Source organism: Hipposideros armiger, unplaced genomic scaffold (genome assembly GCF_001890085.2).
Source record: "Hipposideros armiger isolate ML-2016 unplaced genomic scaffold, ASM189008v1 scaffold_57, whole genome shotgun sequence".
Classification (NCBI taxonomy): Eukaryota; Metazoa; Chordata; class Mammalia; order Chiroptera; family Hipposideridae; genus Hipposideros; species Hipposideros armiger.
In genome coordinates this window covers 2,495,385-2,521,505 of record NW_017731407.1, presented here as the reverse complement: position 1 = coordinate 2,521,505, position 26,121 = coordinate 2,495,385, and the positions used below count along the sequence as shown (strand labels likewise).

General features: G+C 36.1%; 1 protein-coding gene and 1 long non-coding RNA gene across 22 annotated transcripts in view; one reads left to right on the top strand and one right to left on the bottom strand.

Moving 5' to 3' along the window:
• Positions 1-26,121, bottom strand: part of MEF2C (myocyte enhancer factor 2C) — a 185,430-nt gene that overhangs the window by 4,712 nt on the left and 154,597 nt on the right. For 16 of the 21 annotated variants that reach the window (XM_019641123.1, XM_019641124.1, XM_019641129.1 and 13 more), the window contains 5 exons: positions 25,682-25,729; positions 8,788-8,960; positions 7,254-7,277; positions 6,229-6,358; positions 5,485-5,620 (listed from right to left, as the gene is read on the bottom strand). In XM_019641123.1, coding sequence (XP_019496668.1) covers positions 5,485-5,620; positions 6,229-6,358; positions 7,254-7,277; positions 8,788-8,960; positions 25,682-25,729 — 511 coding nt within the window. The remainder of the gene's footprint in view (positions 1-5,484; positions 5,621-6,228; positions 6,359-7,253; positions 7,278-8,787; positions 8,961-25,681; positions 25,730-26,121) is intronic. The other 5 variants (XM_019641133.1, XM_019641137.1, XM_019641132.1 and 2 more) reach the window with 1 other exon arrangement.
• LOC109381984 (uncharacterized) lies at positions 10-15,819 on the top strand. The gene is made up of 3 exons (XR_002123852.1): positions 10-2,101; positions 4,784-4,952; positions 14,280-15,819. It is a non-coding gene; the product is annotated as an uncharacterized LOC109381984 (long non-coding RNA).

The following is a 26,121-nucleotide window of genomic DNA, read 5'->3' as shown; positions in this document are numbered from 1 at the left end:
CTGTAGGAGGAAAGGAAACCCAGTTACAGATGGAGGAGGCCTGGAGCCCCCAGGAACTCACAATTACATAAAACATCAGCTTAAAGACTCTCATAGACACCAGAGCATGCCCAGAGGGAGAAGAACGTGCTTAGAAGCACGTAAGGGCATTGCCTTCTTAGAGCGATTTAGGATGCCTCTGTTGATTTGCCCGGTAGTAATTACAGTATTTAACTGGTCCAGGCTCATGAATCACACCTCTAGTCTCTGACAGGCTCCCTAAATGTATAGGTTACCGGTTCGGAAAGGTTTAACAAGACACGCTGGAAAAAGCATTTTCTGTTTCTATGGGATTTCTCCCTAGACTAGTTCCAAAATATAATCTAAGATTTAAGATCTAGTGTTTAGCTTTTGAATTAGACTTCCTTGATTTACTAATGCCAGTGTTTGAAAATTATTGTAAAAAGCTTATTATGGATATAAATGTTTCCCTCAATTTAATAAGCACATACACATTAAGTTGCATCGTCTTCAGAGAAAGGGGAAAAAGTTCAAATTTTGAATTAACAGAATCCATAAGAGGCTATCTCTAACCATATCTGGTGAAAAGCTTGGGAGAGGGGAAAGGAGAGGAAGGAGGAAGGAGGTTGAAATTGTCTGCAGAAATTTTAAATATTGGTTAAAACCACTTAGGCTTCCTACCCCACTAAAACTAATATAATTTTACTTTCTTTAGTCATCCATTCTCTGCTAAATGGGATAAAAATGCTGTTTATTTTCTGCAATTATCTTAACTTTACCTCTTATTGCTAGTCTTGCCCTTCTGGGGGGCTCAGGGGACCACGCCTCTTATCTATCATTGGCATTGGTCGGTGAATCTGAATTTGCCTAAGAAAAGGTTTCGTAAAGAAGGATCTAGTGTGATTTTACAGTGTTTATAACCTTTAGTCCTCATTTGTTCCAGGAAAGTATAACTTGCCCTTTTCCAAAAATGTGGGAGAATTTAGATACTTGAAATTCTGGCGGGAAAAGCATTAAGCCCTTAAGTATAGATCAGCAATGGGTCAGGATAAACCATAGTAACATTTCCGATGTCAGTTTTAAGATGATTGCATTGTTCTTACATTCTGATTGCACTGACATCTATGGCTAGAGTCAGCATTACTTGCCCATATTGTCGAGAGAATACGGAAATCTCTTTTTGACTGAGGAAGAGTCACAGCAAGGGATAATCCATAATAGACACACCCATTTTAAACAAAGGAACGCAAACCTATCTACCCATGTATGTGATTTTGTTATTTTCCAATGGAGAGAATTAGATGGCATTAAAAACGTTATTATGAGTGGTGAGAAAATGGGTATGTATTTCAGATGAAGAAGTGGAGTAACTTGGGGCTGGCTTTTTGGAAGATGCAATTCAGGCTCAAGATGTATAGAGATATAAAATTAGTCAGAAATGAGTTTATCTTTGAGTGATGTTTTATACAAAAGCACCACCTACTGGCAAAGAATTACTTTCCTTCTCTTATTAATAGATGAGCTAATGTCAAGAATAACAAAGGAGAATTATTTGTTTCCCTATTAAGTTTTTCTTTCTCTGGCTTTTATTATCTTATAGAATCAAAGCGGTTTTAGCATTTACATCAAGATACTACAGCGAGTGGATATAATTTTCAATCACCTGTTTATACTTGTATTTCTTTATATTTTTTGTTTTACAGTCTATATTAGTATACTAATTTTCTAAGAGTTTTAATTAAGTAATTTTTAAATCAAGAAGATATTAAAATGTGTGTGGGGGGATACCTATATTTCAAAAGGATCCATAATGGTGGAATATTTTATCTTGGTTCAATGTTACTTAATGATCCATTTTGATGTCAGAAAAAAATCATCTTTTGATTTTTGGAAGAAAGAATTTTTCTGACTCTGGGTAAGAAAGACCATTTCACTAAAATTTAATGAAATGTCTACCATGAATCACACAACTGTTTAATAATGAATGCCAATTAGGAGTCTGAAAATAAAGTGGCATATCAATACATATTTTTGTCTGCCCTTTGACATCTAGATTGTGTCTTCACAGGCGGGGGACATGGAAAATGAAAAAAAAATTTTGGTGAGTTGGATCAGTAAAAGCAGTTCATCTGGATAAATTAAGCAAAAAGTAATATAATCAAAATGCTATTTCTTTAACAAAGCTTTTGGAAGCTGTATCTCCCAATGTCAACTGGCTTGTACAGGTTTTGCTGCATCTCCTCCCCATAAAAGACATGACAATTACTGTTTATCCCTTCCTAGGAACAAATAGGCCAGTCCTATTTGGTGGCATTTCATTTGACACTGAAAGCATATATGAAGCATTTTGAGTAGTTCTGGGGACACTAAATCCACTGTAATGAAATGCAAGTGGTATCTGAGATTCGGCTTCATTATACTGTGGCAGAGGAGTCAAAACAGGATGACATTTAATTGACTAGTTTCTGTTATCAAGGAAGTATTTTTCTTGAAAAGAAAAAAAACATTAAAAATCACTTAGCTGTATACATGCTAGGTTTAGATATAACCATGTTGGTTTACTTATTCTTGAGAACAAAATTTTTATAGGCACAGACAATTATGAAATGCTTCATATGTGTGGGTGATAAACAGGTGGGTGGCGGGGGGCGGGAGGTGAGGATAGAAGCTAGACATACAAGTTTCCTGTATCTAGTCCTGCTGCAAGTTCTCATCTACTACAGATGCCTTCCAACTGTGACAACACCTACCCTTTCCCATGACGGTTCAGTAATGAAACATGACTGGGTAGTTTTATTCAAACTGCTTACTGCCACTGCCTGGAAATTAGACTATCAAACTATATTTAAACCTAAACTTTTAAAAGTCATCTTTACTCAGAGTGACCTCTCTCAGTGTATACATCAACAAAGATGATACACAGAAGTATTTCCAGAAAACAGGTTGCCCTTTTTTAGGTGGTAGGAGAAAAACACCCAGAAACGTGAAGGTCATTTTTCTCAATTCTTAGTATTCAAACGACTTTCACTAACCCTTGATGGCAGCTTCCTTCTTCCAGTCACCTCTGCTCCCTACATCAAATCAGTTTATGCCATGTGCCTAACTTGCTTAGATAAAAATAAAACACTAGATAGTATTAAAAGTATAGCTTTGAAGAGTTAAATGTATTTTCATGAACTAAATACGAAGGTCTCTTTTGTACTTTTCAATTTTGAGAAAGAATGGGGGTGACCCTCTCGGGCTGCCGGGAAGACCCACTTTGGTAGAGCTGAAATGTATTTTACTCTGCTTTGAACACTGTGATCGATCCAAAAGAATGTGAACCCACCATACAAGTGTATGAGGCTACTTTAGCCAGGAAAAATATCAGTTTTTTAAAATTAATTTACACGGTAAGACATTAAGGCAGCTCATATAATTTATTTTACATAACTATTACAACTTGGGATTTGAGAAAAACAGTTTAATATTTAGTTGTGTGAGCATGTGCTAGTTCATTTGAAGGAATCTCCTATTGAGAAGCTACTCAGAGAGAGAGAGAGAGAGAGAGAGAGAGAGAGAGAGAGCGCAAAGGAAGGAAGGAAGTGAGGGAAGGAGGAAGGTAAGTAAGTAGGTGGGCCAAAATTAGGACTGGAAGTGGTATCCTATCTGAGGGATAAGGGAAGTGATTAAGTGCAATAAAAACTCATCGACCAAATTCAGAGTGAAATTATGCACCATGAGAATGATGTTGTAAACAAATCAAACTAAACAAAATGCTTCATCCTTGGCTGTTGTAATTCAGTTTCTCTCTAGTCCAGTGCTATCTTTTCTCATTTACTGAAGCATCTATTAAAAGCAACAGAGAATTAGATTCTTTATGTAATAGGAGAGAATTTTAAAATTGTAGTATTGTTAAATGTGTTTTATATGTAAAATGCAAATTGTCAGATGTTATTAAAAACAAAAGAAAGCCACATTCAGGGAAAATAATATAATTTCTGACACTGATAATTTCTAAGGAAATCTAGTCCTCTAAAGGATGTATTTTGTGAAAAATGAAAAGTAAGCAGCTATGTTTATTTTTTGCCAAAAAGCATGTACAGTGGATCCACTGGTGAGCCGCAGAAGTGTATGTATTTTAAGATTGCCTGGATGGTATGATGTACTTAGTGATAACTACCTGAAAAAGTTATTGAAATAAATGTCTACTTGGAAGGTTAACATTTCTGAGGAAATTTAAATGTCCTAAAAAAACTCTATTGCGTATCAATATTTAATATATCTTTAAAGTTAACAATCATTCAAGACAGGAGAGTAATAATGTCATGTGAATTTATTTTATGATTTATATGAAAGGTTAGATTTTCAACAATAGTGATTAGTGAGTAAGGATGTACATAAGCCAATGGTGAATGGATTGAAGACTCCATTACCACAGCACTAATATATGTGAAATCAATTCTACTGAAAGCTGGTGGGGCAGGGGGAGAGCAAGAGAGATGAAGTTGTAGTATCAATCAGTGATTTTTATTCTACTTAGTGTCTTATGCTTACCATCTCCTTAGAAATAGAAACGTACAGCTAGTTAACTATTCTAACCAAATGGCTTGGTAGAAAAGTAAAAGTGAGCTAGGCATACAGAATGTTTCCAAAATATAAAAACTTGTTATCTTTAAATATTTTATATCCTCCTAGTATTTTCTTCTGAAGATTAAGTGCAGTTTTGGAGTTATTAGTGAAACTTAATGTCCGGTCTTTGATTCATGTCTTAAACGCTAAAATAAAATTATTTGTTTTACAGGTGGTGTGAAATGTGAATTCAAGGCTTTTTAAAGGTTTGAACACTTCCAGAGTTTAATGACAGGAGTCATTTCTATGATACAGACATACCTCAAAACTACCACAAGGGGGCAGAAATACACATCTTCTGACCAGAAAACAACAAAAATTATTTTTATACCCAAATTTAGGTAATTAGTATATGTATGTACATATACACGTATATTTATATTCATCCAATATCTATAAACATGTAACTATACTATGAGTATTATTATAAATATATAAAATCAATGGAATAGTTGATCCTATGGTTATGATGTAAACATTAGCCTGAGCTATGTGGTTTATGCTAAGTGAGGATTCTTACATATCTCAAAAAGCTTAAAGAACTTATAACTATATAACTGTCTTCTTATGTCCCACATGAACTATGTGAAAACGTAACTACATCTTTATTTTTGATAGAAGTGGAAATAAACATAGCCGAAAACAATAGGGAAATAATTCACGTCGTTGTCACAGAGCTTCCCCTCCTCTTAAAGAATAAGGAAAGTAATATTTAAGCTACTTGAAAGATATTGATCTGATAATTACTTTCAGATTTTGATGAAGTAGAATGTTACGTCCTCTAATGGGACAGATCACATTTTTTAGAGACTGCCATTTGTCGTTTAAAAATGCATCCTAACAGTGTATTATGAAAGAAAGCATATTGCTTACCCCAGTTGGCTGAGGGCGGATGGCGGCATGTTATGTAGGTGTTGCTGTTGCCAGCCAGTTACTGACCCCAGGTGAAGAGCGCTGGCGGTGTTAAACCCAGACAGAGATGACAGGTCTGCACTACTCAGAGAGTACTCTAGATAAAAAAATCAGACAGTAAGGGAAAATATTTAATTTGGAAACTGCCACATGATAACTAGAAGAAACATTTTTGATTTTTAAAATATTCTATTGGCATTATTTAATGATCGTTATACATTGTTTTAATACTTTTGGGGTGGGAAGAAGGAGAAAAAAACACCAGGGACAACTTTAATTTAAAAGAGATACACTACGTATCAAAAAATAAGTATTCCATGGAAGCTTCAAAGTAGTACAGCTTGCAATCCTTTATTAGAACTACAATACGGTATTACAGTATATACATAAATGATGACCTAGAAATGTTTTTGAAGCAATCTCGAGGAAGCGAACTTTCTATTACATCAAAGAAATAACAGCTCATTTTCCTTGAAATTGTTCTTCTATATTGATCTCAGGATGGGTTAGTAAAATTTTCGGTCACTTAAAAAAAAATGTGGATACTCACTTTGTCTTAGTAATGAACAGGTAATGGTATAGTGCTCTGGACACCACAGGTACTAAATACAACCTCATAGCCTACTAAAAAGGTACTATCTTTTTCATCTTGCTTTTTAATAAAAAGTATTTCATGTACTATTTGAACATGGCAGAGCTACTCACCGGTACCATATGTTGTTGAAATGGCTGATGGATATCCACCCATCCCTTGTCCTGGTAAAGTAGGAGTTGCTACGGAAACCACTGGGGTAGCCAATGACTGAGCAGACTGGGAGTTATTTATCCTTTGATTCTTTTAAAGTAAATAAAAAAGACAATATTGGTGGAATTTTTTTAAAGTTAAAAATATTATATTTCAGTATTATTTTTGCACATAAAAATATAACCTGGTACAAATCTCATGAAATTAATCATTTAACATGTGTCTCTATGAACTCTGCCAACCCTATCATTTACAATCCTTCAAGAGACCAGTTGTTGCCATAGTAACCCATTACATCAGTATCTCCTAGGCAACTGAACTAGTAACAAGTACCATAGCTTTATTATGGGTAAAAACAGACTATGTTGAAAACTGATGAAATATGTATACTGTACTTCCATTGTTTCAATTTTTATTCAAATGCAAATTAAAAAAAAATTAAAATCGACTACCGTGGTTTTATCCTCAGTTCTACATACAGCGGAGCAGATGGGTAGTGTCATGCTATATTCTGACCAGAAGGTGGTGCTCTGACCACTTTTTTCAGATTCTTCTAAACTTACCTCAAACTACAATAGATGGCAAGGCAGCTAACATTTATATTTAACCCCTTACAGCAAGGAGATTAAAGATGCACATAAATTTAAAGATCATGAGGCTCAAATTTCTTAGAAAACAAAGTATCTCATGGTTTTAAGTAACTAAGGATTTTTTTTTGTGTTAGAATTTTACTATGAATTAATTAAGACCTAAAATAAATGGAAAACATGCCCTTCACTTACAGAACACAGAAAAATAAATAACTTGACATGCTTTTCACCTGTGAGTGATACCTGAAATTAATGGTATTTAAATATAATCAATGTTGACACAATGATAATTTCCAAAATCTTCCCATTTTACTAGCGCTACCGCTCCACCTAAAAGTCGCTTTAGGTTTCTCTCCTTGCCCATGCCACTTTAGGGGAGCACACTTGCCACTTACCAAAAGCAGGTCGACATCCTCAGACTGAGAGCATGGGGAAGGAGTTTCATAAATTAGTGTCTAAATATTTGTAATGGATCAAAATCTTTTCAACACAAGGAAAAGCATCTTCTAATAGACACAACAGTTTAAATAGTTTTTAAAAACCAGACTCTAAAGATAATTCCTTCCAAAGACATTCTTTGTTTCCCTTAATGAGCTGTTTGTCTCAAATGTGAAGTCAATCTATCCAGTTTTCAGCACAGGTCACTCACTGTCTCAACCTTCATTATTTCACCATCACATTTTTTTTGGGGGGGGAGGGAAGATTGGTTTTTGAAATCCTACTTGCTGGAGGAGGGGAAATTGCACCTGGTGGCCAGGGAGAGACCTGGCCGACCACTCACAGAACCCCTGCGAAAGCATCAGCGTTAAGGGGCTTGGACTCTATCTGCTGATAGAGAGCTTGCCATGCATGGCCCACACTGCTCGGCTATGGCCCTGTGGGAGGTTTTATTTATTAGATCCAGTCTTTTCCTAAGGGAATGTTGCATATTATGTGATTTTTTTTGGTTGATATTCAAAATTAATCTGCAGTGTGCCATAATAAACTAATCAGCTTGCAGGACTGTTTTACCCTGAAGCTTGCCACAGAGCACAGAAAGGGGGAAAAAATGTATTTGCAGAATGATCTAAATTTGTCTACTGAATCTTGGTTTTAAAGGTCCTCGCTCTTAAGCAAAGCTAATTTGGAGAACACTGATGTAAGTCTCTTTGTTGTTGAATTTAGTTTCACAATATGATCTTCATCTTAGCCCTGCAAACCCAGGAGAAAGAGAAATGATCGAGTCTGGGATATTATTTATATGTATATTTCACATTAATTTACTTATTCTTACAAGGGCCACAACTTTTTTTTTAAAATGTAAAATATAACCTTTGCTTTCAAAAGGCCTAGGATTTGAAAACAATTTGCTTTTGAGAGGTCGCTATTTGTATGACGCACATACATAGAAAGATGAATCGAGGCAGTGTACAGGTATGTGATGCATTAAACACTATTACTGTAATATACCTAAGAAAAGAATCGCCAATTAACAAATTCATTTAGAAATTACGAAAAAAGACTTTTCATTGTCAGCACCTTGAGGACATAGATAGTTCAATATTGTAAAAATCTGTTATGAAAAACCTCATTCTGTGAATCTGATTCTATTATTGGTTGAACCACGTGTCCCATAAGCAGAGTAATAGGTAATACATATATTTTTTTCTAACTATAAATTGGAGGCCTTAAAAGGAAATGTTTTCTTTGCCTCAGAACACCAGTACTACAGTGGAGTTTATTGAAAGTTGGTTCTTTTTTACATGGAAAAGGGAAATGTGAACCAATTACCAGAAATAATAGCTAAATACAAACAGGGCTCCAGCAGTTGCACTGATGTGTTAATTTTCTGGGAGCACGTAAGCAATTCATGAAGTTAGACAAATACAAAAACAGCAAAACATACACAAAACATGATCAACATTTATTTAAAAGGTAGTTTTGCATTACCACTGATGGCATCGTATTCTTGCTGCCTGGTGGAATAAGAACCCGGAGATCTGGTTTACGGTTATTCATTCCTAAGTTCATGGGGGGAGGAGATTTTGCTTGCATATTCTTGTTCAAGTTACCAGGTGAGACCAGCAGACCTGGTGAGTTTCGGGGATTGCCATACCCGTTCCCTGTTAACACAAAACAATGAAAGAAAGCACTCAGGAGGAACTCCAGATTCAAATATGTTTCTAGAGAATACACAATGTGAGATTAAGAATAAAAGCTTAACAGCATAAAACATACAATAACAGACAGAAAGTCTACAGGATGACTGATGAAACCTCCATGTGAAGAGCAACCCAATCAGTTATTTAATATTCCTCTGTGGGAAGATTAAAAACCTCTAATGAGAAGACAGCTTCTATATATCAACTCGCTCAGAAATCAACATATGCTTTTTCTCCTACTAAAAAAAATTCGGGAAGAAAGTCAGACAGTCATTCAAGGTCTAAGAAAAGCACAGAATTGGTCCTGCACTTTAATTGACTGGCTTGGCGGAGGCCTGGCTGGCGTGACTCACTCTTTCAGTTCAATGGTTTGGGTTTTATTTTGTATGTCTGTGTGTCCTTAAATGAAGAAAGGGCATACCAGCAAGATGGTAATTTCTAGGACACGCAGGAAGAATAGCCTCTTACACAGCTTGCTGTTCAGTTCCCCTCTCCTTTGAGTGATTTCTCCCTATGGTTTTCTTCTGTCTCGTTTGCTCTCCTCGCTAAGTTCAGTGTACAACCCTGAAGGCTGGATTTCCTGCACGTGAGGAACTTCAAAAAGCAGGACTCCTTCTCAGGAGCTGAAACGAAGGGATGGTGCCTCCACTAAAACGCCGATTCACTGAGGCACGGGAATAGCCATCTAACGTGAACACTGAAAGGGTTTTCTTAGGTCTCTGATGTTTAGCCTCCTACTAACTGTAAATGGCTATCTGGAGGTCTCTATATCTCATAATTCAAAATATACTGCTCTGTGGCAGGGAGAGCTACGAGGGAGCTGATGCAACATGAGCTGAGGCAGAAAGTCACCGGCTGGCTTTCCCCACTGCCTCCGATTGGAGAAGAAGAAACACCAACCACGTGATTCAACTATTCTTGCTGGAAAACTAGATGGCTACTTTCTGAAGCTCTCTAAAGGAGAGAGTCAAACCTCGTTGTTATTGCCATCATTCCCGTAAAACCCAAGTATCTGTTACTCCAGGATAAATGAGGCTGTGTGCTATCCAGTGGGGATGCAAAGACCAGGCCCTAGTCCTCAAAGGCCCTGAAACTGCTCTGTGATATTCTAGTACACATAATGTGCAAAACGCACAAACCAAGACAAGGCAGCCCAGGGTGAGGTGCCCACAGAGGAATCCAGATTAAGTGTTACTGAGTCCCCAGGAAGGAAGACCTTAAACCATAAACATTCATGTAAGAGGCAGGAATTGATGTGGGCCTTGGAAAAAGAGAAGAGAGAGTAAAATACGTTGGGTTTGGGATTGGGCATTGGGAAAGGGCTGAGGAGGGAATTTACAGAGCATGGCCTGGGACACTGAGGAACCCGGTTAGAAAGGAACCCACGAAAAGAGAGGAGTGTTGGAGCTTCTGGAGGGACATGGAGGTTGAGCTACGGAGGCCCAGAACTGGAGGCTAACAAGGCTTGGGTTTAAATGGTGGAAACGGAGATCTGTGAAGGCTGCTGAGCAGAAGAAATGCAGGTCTCTACGTGGACAGAATGATCTGTTTGCATTGGGATAGCCTATAATTAGGGAGGCCTGGTAGTCTGGATCAGTCTGGAAACTATTGTGATAGCCTGAGCTAGAGATGAAGAATTGGGAAGGCAAAGTACAGGTGTGTTTCAGGAGATATTTATGGGAACATCTTTTGAATTAGAATATATTTGAGGCACACTGCATAGAGCACAATTGTTCTTCATATCCATTCATTTACCTGTCTCATTTTATGCATGAATAAACAGGCTGAATATATAACAAATAACTACAAGACTAAATCTGTCATTGGATTATGCATAAAATTCTCCACATTACTGGGGGAAAAATTTCCCAAAATAAAACAAACGAAATACCCCCAAACATGTGTCGAGTACACAGTAGTTGCTTAAAAAATGTTGGTTGAATTTGAATATAAACTACTCTTCTAAAATAGACTTCAAGAAAATTGGCTAACATCTCTAAAGCCAACAAATATGTTGAAAGCCAAATTTTTCCTTTACAGTTATTTTGGACAGCTTTCCATGGCAAAAGTTATTATATGAAACAAACACATTTATTTACCTTTTATCAGCAGGAGAAATACAAAGAATATATTCATAGAAAAACACTTGAGAAAATGGAATGCTCAGAGGATTTTATTTATATTGAGTATTTGTTTTATATTTGAATCATTATTGTGAATATGTCAGGACTTCAGTTTTAATTAATAGATTCTATTGGGTAAAAAGGGAATGAGAAAACCAAGACAAAATTTGCACTATACTTTTCTGTCGGCTGACGTCCAGACTGACACACTGAATACATATGTCGCTTATTTATTAAGTCTGCGTGAGGTCTGGTTTAAATAAACAATCAAATGGAAAATTAGCTGGGTAATTTCAAAAGAAGGGGGAAAACAAAGTCAGTTAAGCAGTGCAATGAAGCTTGAGTAGATCAGAAGAAACTAAAACCCTGGCTTGGTCGATGTTGATACTGGTTTGCATGGAGGAGTTATTTTGTTAAAAGGAAGTAAAACCGCTTCGTGAAATGTGTTGTCCTGTGATATGACAAGCACTGGGCCAGTGTGCGAAAATGGAAATGCTTCACAGAGGCTCTGAGAAAAGTTTTTTTTTTAAGAAACATTTTCTACAGTAAACTCTGAGAAATTCCAACAAAGCCTACATCGTTTAACTCACATTTTAAACAATAACTTGGGTCAGCAGTAGGGAAAACAAAAAACAACTAAACATACATTTTATTTTTAATCCAATAAATGGCCTAAATATGAAAAAAAGTTGACTTGAAAAGCATTCTATTTTCTTCTTGGAATATTTCCTGTTATTTGGAAATTATGCCATTTTTAGAAGATTACTCATATTTTAAGGTGTTTACATATTGAATATAAAATATTTTGAACCATGATGACACTTCTTAAATTCATATTTTTAGAGCATAAAGTTATTTTTAAGAACAAATAAATTCTGCCTTTTACCGGCGAATTTCTGCTCTTTTTAGCATATTGTGCCAGCTAGCATTTTGGAGCCGTATAATAACCATTTCTGTTTCCAGCCACCAAGTTGTTATTCTTCTGGCATAATATAGATTCAGGAATGCAAGACTGTGGATCCTAAACCAGTGATATAGAAACCTATCATTTGAAAATCAATGATGAATACATGCATGTGGTTTGCTGCTAAGAAGAGCCTGCATTTAAACCAGCTCGGAAACCACGGCCTCCTCCTCACTCCAAACGCTGTGGCCTGCGTTGAGGCCGTTGTCCTACCATAAGATAAATTCACCAGAGAGAAAAGTCTTGTTCAAAGTCCAGGGTCAGAGAGGTGGGAAACACCACCTCGCAATAACCTTTTAATATATAGATTCAACCTTGCTTCATGCTATGTTTTAAAACGACCCTCCGCCAGAACAATTATCAATTTAGATGTGACTGTACACAGATGTCACATTCCCTGGACCACTTAAAAGCACAAAAATTATAAAGCATGAGTGAATGGATTTCCTGATTATAGATTATAAGAAAATGAAGAACAGACCAACTTCAGAGTCAGTTTGTTTTATAGTTTCATTTGATTAAAAATATTGTTTCACATAACATAAAACAATTTAAGCATTCATGATATAATTTGGATGAAGGATAAGAGACTCTACCTCAATTGGTTACAAGTTTCTAAACACTCATATTAAACTAGTGTAAATATACAGAACTTGAAATGTGGTGTTAGGAGAAAAAAAATTTTTTTCTCTCCAGTTAACTTGAAAACACTTGCTGCTTTTTTTTTATTTTTTTTTTATTGACTCCTATTTTAAGAAGCTGTAAATTCAAAGAACATATTCCTGGCTTAAGTTGTAGTGAGGAGGACATTTTGCCTTGTCTCACAGAGCTCAATTGAGCATGCAGCTCTCTTTTGAGCCCAAAGTTCTAAAATTTTCTCTTATTTGGATATTTAAACATTATGAGTCTTTTCACTATTTTTTTTTCTGGAACTTTCAGTTATAAAAGCAAGCATATAAAAAATATTAAGCACAGAACAGAAACTAGTCCTTGTGGATCAAAGCTAATTTTTTCATGGGCATAATCTTTTTTCTAGTCTCCCAAATTGTCATTTTGACTATTCCCTTTCCCTCTTCCAACTGTATATCCAATTGGATACCAAATCTTGTGAATTTTTCCTCAAAAATCCCTCTCTCCATCTCCACTGCCACCATCCTGGTTTGGCTTTCATCACGATTTGACTAAGTTTTTCAATAACCCCTCTGTGGTTCCTTGGTTTCTAGTTAAAGGGTTCTTAATGGGCCCTTAAGATGGGCTTCAGGAAGGTTGCGAGCTCCTGAAGCTGTAGGCAAGCTCATGTGCAAATGTGTGATATTAAATCTAATGTACAGTCCCAACCTACCCAGGGAAATCTTTTTAAAGTACTGCTTCCACATCGTGTTCCTTTTTCAGATCACACGTAACCCTGTTGAGTCAGTGCCCTGTGTGGCTCCCAGGACTCAGCAGAGTTTGACCCACTCTGTCTATCTCACCTGATTTCTAAAGGCCACAGCCAAACACACAGTCCTCTGAAAATGCCTGTCTTTGTTCTAACAGTTCCATAACCCATGTTTGCCCTTCTGTTTGATGCGAATTCATTTTTTAAGGAGCAGCTAATGTCCTAAATCTTTCATGATGCCCTTCAGACCATTTCAGACCACTCTGAACTCACTCTCCTCTAAAATCCTGTTGCAATTAGAGGCAGTGATACTACATAGAATGCTAGCATTTTAAGTGTTTCAAGTGATCACAAAATGGATATATGAAAGACGCTTAAAAATAAAGAATTACTCAGGAATGGCACTAAACGTTATGTTACTGAAGGAATGTGAGATGAGAATGGACGGAACACGTTATGAGTAACTTGCTAATTTCAAACATCGAGGGACCCTCCTCTTTAACGCTACTTGAGAAAATTTTCTTTAGATAATAATTACATAGCGATGACCAAGGACACCATTGAGCTGAACTACTTATCAACCATATAATATGAAAGTCAGGAAATCATGCAAGTGCCCACCCACTAAATTTGTTTATAGAGAGTTAACTGAAGCTTCTTTTTCACCTGTTGCACCTGTTAATCATTTCAAAGCACATTACCTTAGCCAACTGCAAGTTGTAGAATCAAGTAAAGCAGAAATTTTCCCTAAGGAAAAAGAAAATGCTTAGACATCAGGTCTTTTCCTCTACACTGACAAGTGTTTATTGCCATAGGTTGTCTCTATACCAAGATAAATCTCAACAGCAATTTACTCACAGAACTTTCTACCAAAAGATGGGCTGCATGAGATCCTAGGAAAAGAATGGTGAAAGACTGGTAAGTAAGAGTGAATAGGATTTTATCAGATGGTTCATATGGAGACTTCCTGCAGAGAGAGAATGCAGGAGAGATCTCAGAGTCATGACTATATTTGAGAAGAACAAACATTTCTATGAAGACGAAACACTGGATATTGGTAGAGTATGAAATTTTGAGAAGCTGGAAAAGTAGGCTTGGCTAACACAAGCCTCTCAGATCATGCTATTTTATATTGAACTTCATACTACAGAAAATGAGCAGCCAAAGTTTGTTGGTGAGTGGTGAAGTGACACTGTGAACTCTGTGTGAGGAAAATAATAGTGGCAGTGGAAATGCTAGATGAAAGGGGGTTAGGGTGCTGCTAGGGGAGCTAGTTAGCATGCACCTGCCATGGAACGTGTGAGGGGTGAGGTCTCCACGAGGCAGCAGAGATGCGAACATTTACAAGGCAGAGGAGAGTCATGAACAAAAGAAAAAAATAAAGTAGATAAATCCAAGTTCTAGTCATGAGATCTCCAACAGAGTTCCTCCAACCATACTGAACCTTAGTTTTCTCAATGCTAAGCAGTTATTTCATAAGTTGAAAAAGAGTCATAAAAGTAATCTGAATCAGAACTCCCATATACTCACCTGAGGCAGCCATCACCAACATGATGACTGCAATATTAATAATAACATACACTTTATATAGCATTATTTAGCAATAATACTAACCACATACAGCATACTCATTAAGTACCCTGAACAGTACTAGTCACCTAGTAACTGCTATCTAAGTGTTTGCTATTATGCATGGATAGAAAAGACCTTTAAGTCCTCACAATGACAACCCTATGAGGTACTGATAGTCTCCCTGGGTTACATAATGAGAAAAATGAAGAACAGAGAGGTCCAGTAGCTCGATATCAAACAGCGATCACCTGGGAGAGCCATGATTTGAACCCAGCAGTGTGTCCTGAGTCCACACTCTGAAGTACAGCACTCACTGCCCAGCTCCTTGAGAATCAAACACACTCTGAGATTTTGAAAACTGCTTTATGTTAAATCTCATTCTAACACTACAGGAATACAAAGGAAGTGTGAGACCTGAAAGAGACACAAGATTAAAGTTAGTCCTCTTGAGTCAGAGGTGTTGTGGAAGCTTGAGAAACACCTTACGTGGCTCACTTGGCCGTCCAAATAGCTGTTCTGGTTCACAAGTTGCTGACCTTATATAGGAAGGCACAGAATGATGATGTTCCGAACCATACTTCTGGTGTCTCTCTGGATAAATAAATATTTACAAACAGGAAATACTGGGTTTAGCTACATGAATGTCAGAGCAATTGTTTAACTTTCAGTGTGCTATTCAAGTAGATGATTAAATATGCTTTGAAAAATAGATTTTGGAGTATTTTAGTCAATATTCTTCTCTCCTGTAATGGAGGGTAAAGATGTTTACCTGCCTATTGTCAATTTAAAGACCATCTTTCAACAGAACCATTTAACAAAATAGTAAAATGCCCAGTATTTTATAGTATCTGTTATTAATTGTTATCTGGAAAATAATTTCTAATATATAGATGTATAAAATTTACTTTGTTTAGTAATTTGTTAATGGTATCTTAATTTTGGGAATTTGAAGCCAACTGCCACAGGAAAACATGAAGTTGAACATATAGCTGAATCTCTGATAGACTGGTTTTCTGCTTTTACTTCAGCAAAATATTTTACTGACCTAGGTTTCTTTTTTTCTTTCATTAGAACCATTTTGAAAACATTTACAGCATACTTGTCTTGTTAAACTAGAGATGTCACATATATAATAATGCCCACTACCATCAATTAATTTTATATCTGACATTTTAAGGGTTTTACAATAAATTAGTTTTCAATATCAGGACATTGTTTTGTGTCTCAAATAAGCTTATGTCTTTTTGCAGAAAATTCTTTAAAAATATATACAGCAGACTTGTTCATACAACCTACTACTCTACTGGAAGTGACACTCTTAAAATAGTTTTAGTGGAAAAATATTATGACCTTCTCGACTTCAGCCCTATATGCACTTTGACCCGAATGCCTGGAACCTTGTTAAAAGTGCTAGGAATTATAAGTTATCCAGCTGTTGTGAATCACAGGTTTATTTTTTGTAGTTTTTTTTGGGGGGGGGGTGGGAGCGTGGGGGGAAAGGAGATCTTTTTCATGGGATAGCTCTAAGGGAAAAGGCAACCACACAACCTTTGGAGGTCAGAAGTCTGGGAATGATGAAAATTTCTATATGCCTACTGTAGAATGGGGACAAATCAGACTTCTCATTCTTATCCTGGTAAAGACTCCTGATTATGATTATGATGACGATCCTTAAACATAAAACTGTCTTCACTTTATCCGGGGGTTTCTTAGGGAAAGAATACAATAATGCATAATGTCAGACTAAGAAGAAACTCCTGTGAAACCTCAGTGACTTTTGTAGTGTATTCACAGAAAAAATACCCCAAGAATACACCAAAGCCAAGGCTATTTTTGGCTGCACCAGTTAGAGGGCAGCAGACATTCTAAAAAGAGACCTGTCCCTTTTGCTTGCCCATGCCACCCCGATGCTGAACCAGACCTTCACGGATTTCATATCTGCCCCACTTGTCCTTGATGTTTCTTGGATGTATTTTGTTTAGTATCTTTTGTGAAAGCCAGTCTATCTGCTAGCTAGATACTGAACTTTAAACATTTAGCACATACAGCAAGCTCTGGATTGTGAGATAGAAGTTTTCTCTAATGAGCAAGAGTCCGTGTCATAAAGTAGGCTTGTGTTGGCAAGGCAGGCGCTCATTTGTCCTCACAGTCATGGGGGTCGGGCGGGATCATCCCAATTTTTGACAGATGAGGAAACTGAGGTTCAGGGAGCTTCTGTGACTTGTCAGTAAGTGGGAGAGGATTGATTTGAATCCAAAACACACTATATTATTATGGAGGCCAGATGTTTCATATTTAGAATGCATCCTTCTATTCCTCCCTCTCTCTGAATAAAGGCTCCATTTGCAAATAAGGAAGAAATTAACAACCTGATGTTTCCAGTACAGAAAGGCACTCAAAATACCATTCTGCTTTTGAGTACTGATTTATTGAAGGGATAGTTTCTAATTGCACCACAAAAATGATATTGAACCTTGCCATCTTCAAAAAATTCCACTTAACAATGAATGATAGATTTATGACTCACTTAATTGTTCATTTGTTGTGATTTGGGGGCTGTCTCTTTGCTAAAAATGAGGGGGTGTGTTCATTATTGACACAATCGCTCATTCTTCCAGTCATTTTTATAAACAAAAATATTGAGACAGTATAAATTAGAGAGAACGTGACAGAAGAGAATGAATAATTACTTGTGGTTTTAACATTTACACAACTGCTGCAAATACATCAGAAGATCATAATGTTCAAAGTGAAATGTGTTGCACTGTGCTGCACTGCACTCCCATTCTGCCTCGGATTTATTAATGTATCCTCTTTACTCCTACCCTTGAGGGCAGAGGCTGTTGCAGACATCTCTAGTGCACTGCACATGGAATAAGTATTACCGGAACTGCATTAAACTAAGCTTTAGTTTTTGCTTAGGAAATAAAAAATATAAATAATTATAACACTAACAGTCGCTAACATTTATTAATAAGCACTTACTCTGGCACTAACTGTGTTAGGTGCCTTGCATTGGTTATTTCATTTAATTTTCACAACAATCCTGCAAAATGGAAATTCGCAGACTTTCCAAGGGCAATAATGTCATCCCTAAAATAACCTGTATATCCTATATTTTCCTTGGTTATTTTATTATTCTGACTATCTGCCTCAGGAATATTTTCCCCAATTACTGCTTGAGCAAAAATTGTACTCTAAGATTTTATAGTTTTCTTTGAGTTGCTTAATATTAAACTAAAGGTTCCTTTTTCATGATTGTTATATTAATTAATGTTATCTGAATATGTAAACTGACCATAGATTTGGATTCACTATTACTACTATCATAACCTATATTACTATAGCAGGGTTCCCCCCACACTATAAATACAACATAATCAGTTCTTTACCATAACTAGAGGTGGTAAGTGGAGTCTAAGGTCAAGAAATTGTCATAGCAGGGTGGAGTGTTTAGTAAAACAGTAAGCAAATAAATATTAAGTTCAGTTAAAACAACTGAAATGGCGTAATAATAAATAAACCCAGTGAATACTTTGGACACATCTGTTGTTTAAAAATTGAAATTGTTTATCCAAAGTTTTGGTACAATAATTTCCTTTAGTTTAAGACAAACTAAAGGAATATATTTGATTTGATCTTTCAAATATGAGACTGTATCATGACCGTAACTCTTTGAATTGAAATTCAAATGAAACATACTATGTAAGTCTAACTGTAAAATTTAAGTGACTGGCAGAGGTTTGTCTAAAAACAGCAAAATATACTCTTGGGCGACAGCCTTGAAGTCCCCAAAAGTCCCTGGTAGGTAAAAAATTGATTTCCAAAAGGGTTTTTTTTTTAACCACATCCCTCCTTCAGTATCTGCTGCCGGCTGATGCACAATTTCATATCACTGGTGATTGTGAAAAGAGCATCTCTTTCCGTATGACCTCCAAATAAAATCTTATGGTGATGACAAAAACAGGGAAGAGAGAAAACAATAGTGTAGCAAAAAGAAAGAAAATTTGCCAAGAGAAAAAAAAGTTGAGTAAATCTCGTATTTTAGGAGGAAATATTAACTGCTTGAATTAATGTTAAAAATGACCCAAGTTTTATTATCAGTTACATTCCTAGGTTAAATCAATGAGAATGGAGTGAAGAGACCGATTTTCACATTGCTTTCCTGAATGTAACAGGAGGATAGGGGATAAAAACAAGACAGTTTGTGAGGTCAGAAATCACACTATACAAAGGGCTCTAAAATCTGCTAAAACACTCTCTAGGAAGTTATAATTTGAAGATTTGTTTTCCCCTCCAGAGATGAAACTTCTTAAGAATTAAATCAAGCCAAAGAGGTTGAAAGCAGATTCTACGATATCCTGACTTAGCCTGTAACAGTCTTCATTTGTCTTCTCTTTGACTTGCCTCTCTCAGTTCAGTATCAACCCCTAGAGAGCGGTGTCAAGGTACTGCTTTTTTAGTCATTTTTCGGGTCTTGTATATGGAAAGTGGACACTGATTTTCTTGGCAGTGGCCGTGTATCACATGCTGTAGATCATCCAACCAGAGGAGTAGGTATTTTTTTAAAAAATAAATCTAGATAACCTTGGTTTGGGTTAAAAATATCACTGTTATTTAATTTCATAGATATTAATAAAGCAATGCTGTTGGATCTTTATTTATGTTTTGGGTGAACTCCCAAGGTAAAGCTGTAAATAAATTCAGAATTTTTATTTAGGTCAATTCAACTTAGCAGAATAAAACTTGCAAAACAAGAATCCAACTATGAATTTAGGTATCTTTCACATGCTACTTAATAATATTTTAAAAGGTAATATAAAATTATATTTCCATACTAACAAAAGTACTTTTCTTATTCGAGAGCAACTTATTCGAGGGATAAATGATATCCCTCCCTCTCCCTTTCTTGAGAACTGCAATCTGAACTTGTGTTTTGTTAGACAACAAAAATGTAAACTTGTTAAAGCAAATCCTTTTAGACTAAATTTTTAACCATTTCGCTCATATTTTAAGTCACTGGGTAAGAATTTCAGAGAAGTCTTTTTTGGCTGATAAGAAAGTCAGCTGAGGAATTTTTGATAAGTAGTCTCAAAAATAAAAACTTGGAAAGCACTGATACTGGTACAGAATAATTAAACATTGTTGACCCTTTTCTCTCCTCACTTAGGCCTATTTTATAATATGATAAAATTTTCTTTTCAATGCTAAATGAATTTTGAGAGAAGTCATGTAAGTACAGTTTTATGATTATATGATCATAACACATTTTGCATAAGAGGACACTAAATATATTTGTGTCTTATCCCCAGTGTGAGTATCCAGTGTAAGGGTTCTAAGCCTAAGGTCTTGCTAGAAGGAGTTTTTCAGAGTCTGGAAGCCAGGTCTCCCTTTCCCTGCTCAGTGGTTTATCCACAGCAGTACACTGCTACCGCGTCTCCATGTATTTAGCTGATATAAATTAAGCATTCTAGAAGTGACAATGCTTGACAACCAAATGCATAAAATAGTAAACAATTGACAATCAAAATAAGGAAACAGCTGTTAGTTTCTTTTTATATAAAATTATATCTAATTTACAATAAATGCCAATTAAAATTATTAACCAATATACATAAATCTCCTTTGCCTTATTGTCAAATAGCTATGTAGACTGTAAAATTCTCTTAAATTTTCAGAGATTCCTAAAGCTCCTCTCTCTCTCTCTCTCATCTCAATCATGAATCAGTAAATCCTTGAGCATACTGGTGCTTTCTACTCAAGGAAAACTATGCTATCAAACTGAAAACAAAGGGTACTAACAGGACAGTGAATAATTCAACATAAGGCATTGCTGTGCTAATGGTTATTTCTATTAAATCTAATAATTATGAAAACTCAACTGAACATCGTACAATCATCAATAACCACTAAAATTAGTATGTTAACAGCTTTAATGTGCAGAAATATGACAAAATGTAATTTTAAGAGCAGTGACTTTTCATTTTGGTTGTTGAGAGGTAAGAATTAAGTAGTGGATGAGTAACTGTCAACTGAAACCCAGAAATGTCACTATTACTAATGTGTTATAATGACTTGCTGTATATTTCCCTTATACCGAGAGTACAACTCTATCCCGTTACTTCTTTATCAGTACTTGCCTTCATCTTTGAAATTGCTTCAATTTTAGTGATAAGAGGTTCAGTGTTTTAAGAGGTGATTTGTGATGGTCTGAGACACCAACCCACATTCCATTTACTGCTATATATTAGCTCTTTAGGTTTTCCATTAAGTATGTTAGAGAAGTTGGTAAAACTTCATTGGCCAATGGTGCTCAGCCACGTAACCAATTAATTTGCTATTCATTGTATACAGTATCAGAGGACCACATTAGTTTTGTGAATTACAGATCAAGGGCTTATATTTTTGTATTTAAAATTACATTTCTTCTTTGAAGTATTGTTTCCATTTTTTATATGACTAGTATTAAAATTTTATGTCTATAAAAATCAACTTTTCCTTTATGCTAGGAGTGCCTATATCAAGGCAAGCAGCCTCGACACTGTTTGGAAAGTGGCAGCACAATGCAACAGTGAAGAGCCTGGACTCTGGAGACAGACTGCCTGGGTTCCACTTTGGCCAATTACTGAACCGCTCAGTGCCTCATCCCCACCATCTCCAGGAGGGCATAATATGGTACCTATGTTAAAGGACTGTTAGAAGAATACGTGTTACTTTTCGTGAAGCACATAGTGAAAGCAATTTACATGTTTGCTATTACTAGAGCTGGAGTGCAGGGTTCTTGATGGCAGTGGCAGAAGGTAAGAAGGTTTAAGACTGGAGAGTAGGTTGGGCCCAAGATAAGAGGCTCACAGTTAATTCTGAGAGAGTTGAAAAGCCATTGCTAGAGTTTAGGCATGTGAATGATGACCTACAATTAGCTTAAGGCTTTGAGAAAGATGAACCAGTCATGGGGAGACTGGAGTGGCATGTAATGTGAAACAGGGAGATGAATTAGGGGGCTCTAGAAACAGTCCTGGGTATCAGTACAAGCCTGACCTAGGGCAGTGGAATAGGAATGGAGAGAAAGGGGTACATTTAGAAAACACCTTGGTGGCAGAGTAGGTGACTTGCCAGATGATGAGATAAGAGGGAGGGATGGTTCAGGGACTGGATGGGGAAGATATCCTTTATGATTGAGCAGAGCTGAAAAAGAGAATGAATATCTCTTTGGTCTTTTGGTATTCACAGGCACACAGTAAACGTTAAATTTATTTCCTTCCCTCATGAGACTATTCCTTTTTTACATGTTGAGATGATTTGATTTTGAAAAAAAAATCACAAAGGCTGAAAATTATTTAACTTAATTGCAGAATCTTGTCACTTGGCCTCAGCGTTTCTAACTTTATCTGAGACCTTGAATTTCAATGACAATATTCAAAATTTGGAAGCTATCTTTCATCCATTTTGCTTTAGTTTTCTTTTCTGAAAGTGTAGAGACACTCTGACTGGCCTTGTTTCCCCCTGGTGTTATGTGATTCTCTGACATCAGCACAGATATATTCAGCTTTGACATATGATACTGTCCGGCCTGAGAAAGAAGGGAAGATGGCTGAGCTTGTGAGCAGGACATGACAGCTAAGCTCAAGGCTAAGTGGCATCTGCAACAGGTGTTCTGTGGCATCTGAGTTGGAAAGGGCTTCTTCCTCTATTTTTAAAAAGTGGGGAAGTAGCTCTTTCACAACTATACCGAAACTGTGAAAATTATATGCTCATGACTACAAGATACAACCATCAAAATATATTTATTTTCATGAGGGTGGAGCAATGGAGTGTCTTTCTTTCCGTTTGCTTCTACCGTGTTTGAAGTAGAAGAGTCTCATGCCTGCGGCAGAGGTCCTGAAGTGGGAGGAGGAATTTGCTAAGCTTGTAAGATATTTTTAGTTCAATGATGCTATAAGCTATGTGTGGCTAACTTTTATGCTTACAAGACTGAGCATCTTCTCTGTCCCTGGAGGGCCATTAAACTTAGCGGACTGTCAGGGAATTGACAATGACAGCATAATTGAACAACCAAACACTCCTCATTTTCAATATAGGATTCTAAAGCATTCTAGCTGTTAAGAAGTAACAAGAGGCCACTTCCATCAAAGCTGAGTAACTCATCTCTCCCACCATTCCACATGTTTTTCACTACTTCTAATAATTCATTGCCACTATTGGCTGTTCCATTTACAGCAAGCAAATTGATGCAGCAAGATCCTGGATAAAATGATTATATCTAAACCACTTTTTTTTTCAATTAAAACTTTACTTTTTAGAGCCGTTTAAGGTTCACAGCAAAATTGAAGGGAAGATACAGAGATTTCCCATATACTTTCTGCCCCCACACATTCATTATCAACATTCCATACCAAACTGGTACATTTGTTACAACTGATGAACCTACACTGATCCTACATTATCACCCAATGTCCATAGTGTACATTAGGATTCACTCTTGGTGTTGAACATTCTATGGGTTTGGACAAATGTATAATGACATGTATAGATCATTATGGTGTCGTACAGAGTAGTTTCACTACCCTAAAAATTCTCCATGCTCCGCATATTCATCTTTCCTTAACCCCCATCCCAGGAAAACCTTTGCCTATTTTTTTTATTGAGCTATTTCTTTCTTTCTCTTTTTCTCTTTAATTTTAGGCAATCATCATACACTATGGCAACTAACCCTTTGTCAGCTATATGTAAAGGAAATACTATCTTTCAGTCTGTATTTTATCTTTATTTATAGTGTCTTTTTATAATTGGAGTTCAGTATTTTAAAGGAGTCAAATTTATCAAGTCTTTTCTTAATTGTTTTTGTATATTGTTTAAGAACTCGCTCTCCACCTTCAGATCTTAAGGATATTCTTTTATGCTATCTTCTAAAGTTTTAAAACGCTGCTCTACACATTTAGGTTTTAATCTAGCCTAGGGAAAGAGGTCAGAATTAAATTTTATTCTTTTCTATACAGATAACTAATTATTCCACCATCATTTTATTACCCCATTGATCAGCAATGCAACTCCTGACAAATATTGTTGTTTCCCTGTATGCATGGAATTGAAATTGAACTATCTATTCCACTAGGGCACCTTGTCTACCTAAGTGACAAAATCATATTGTATTGATCACCATAATTTTACAAAACGTATTAATCTCTTTCCCACCTAGTTCTTTTAAAAAGATTTTTAGGCTATTCTTTTCCTTTATCATATGAATATTAAGGACACTTGTCAAGTTCTATATAAAATTCTGATGGCATTTTAAATAAACTATTTTTCTTATATTATCTTTTCATTGGTGTTTGTGACAACCCAATGCTTAGTTCCCACTGATTCTTTCTAATCATAGTGCTTGGTAGAGACTCAAATCCAAGAAACACTGGTCTGGCTTTGATCTGGTTCTGTAATGTTGAGGCTATAAGTCACAAAGTATTTTTCAAAGGGAAAAATGAGCATTTCATTTCAGTATCCAGCAAAATAAAATATTAAGTTTACTAATTAATTTGACTCTAATTTTAAAAGAAAGATTAGAATAGGAAGCAGTGCCATTGATTCTGTTTATTAATTCACTGTGTACTTCTAATACTTTTTCCTCTTACTCACTGAACTAGTGACGAGCCAACATCAGAAGTGAGAAACATTACCCCCAAATGGGTATTTGTAAAAATGTTTTTATATGCCAATGTTCTTTATTTTCTTTCTTATAATTAGCAGGTTACTACATGTGACCCTGGCAAAATATTTTAATTAGGCTGTCCACGGATATTTCAGTAAATTTGAATTTTTTTTGACATTTCAATCACAACCTTGTGTCAGTCATGTCTGCTTCCTGCTATTTTAAATGTATAGCATGTTCCAGCTTGCAGGAATTACCATGGTTACTTGTTATGCCAACAGTGAACTGCAGTTAGCATTAAAAAGTATTGTGTGCTGTTTTGCCTCTGCCTTGAAAATGCCATCAATATCTCAATAATCACAATAATATGAATTAATATGGAACCCTGGAGAAGTGTGACTATGAGTTAATCGGTCATAATGGAAGAAGTTCTCAAAGAGCTGAAATATATTTTAGGGGCTTTTGTTGGGGGGGACGACACTATATTCATATTCTCTAAGAACTCATTTTAATGCCAAATGTGGTTTTATTTTATTAAAATATTGTTGAATGGTTATAATCTCATTTACCTCCTTTTCTTTAGAAAGTATTTTCCTTTAGAAATGTATACAAGTTTGGTACTTCTTTGGGTAGAAAGTGATTCACATTTAATGTGAAATGATTAGCCAAGAACTCAAATGGCAAGGCTTGCTGATGGTACTCATGGGTCTAGAGATGGTATTTAGGATTAAATTGACTTGATGAGAACCCTCAATTCTCCGATTATGTTGAATAACTGAAGTTTTATTAAGGAAAGTTCTAGTTAATAAACAATCTTCTTCTTACTATCCAGCCACTCCCACTTCAGAAAAGTGCTTCAGAAATTTTTGGGGTCATTTTTCCAAGCTTCTTACAGACCCCTCAACTTTGCTCAAAAGACTAACTTCTCGCAAATCTCTCAGTAAAGAAACCTTGAACAATGATATAAATGATGTCAATTGTAGCACAGCAGCCTCCACTCACCTGCACTGGTGCCTGCACCGGGTGTGAGGTCTCCACCCATCAGACCACCTACAAAGAGGAAGATTAAAAGGAGAAAGGCTGAAGGCCCACAGAACAACACACTTTACCTTTAGCAGCCTCAGTATTTTGTCCTCTCCCAAGTGTCCTAAATTTGTGAAATATTATCTAAGTCAGATGGCTGACATTTATTTTATTGTGACATGCTGTGCTCAGACATTAAAAATACATTCAATTGCTGACATTTTACAGAATCTTTTTCCTAAGAAAAATTACATTTTAAGACATCCAGTCTTTGAATGGTCTCTGAATTTTTATTATTTTCAAGCCTAGTTTTTCCTAAGAGGATATTCTACAGAAATTAAAAAAAATAAAAAGTAAGGTTTACTGTTATGTTCAAATAACTGTACATTTGATGTTCAATTCTTTGTAAGTGTATTTTA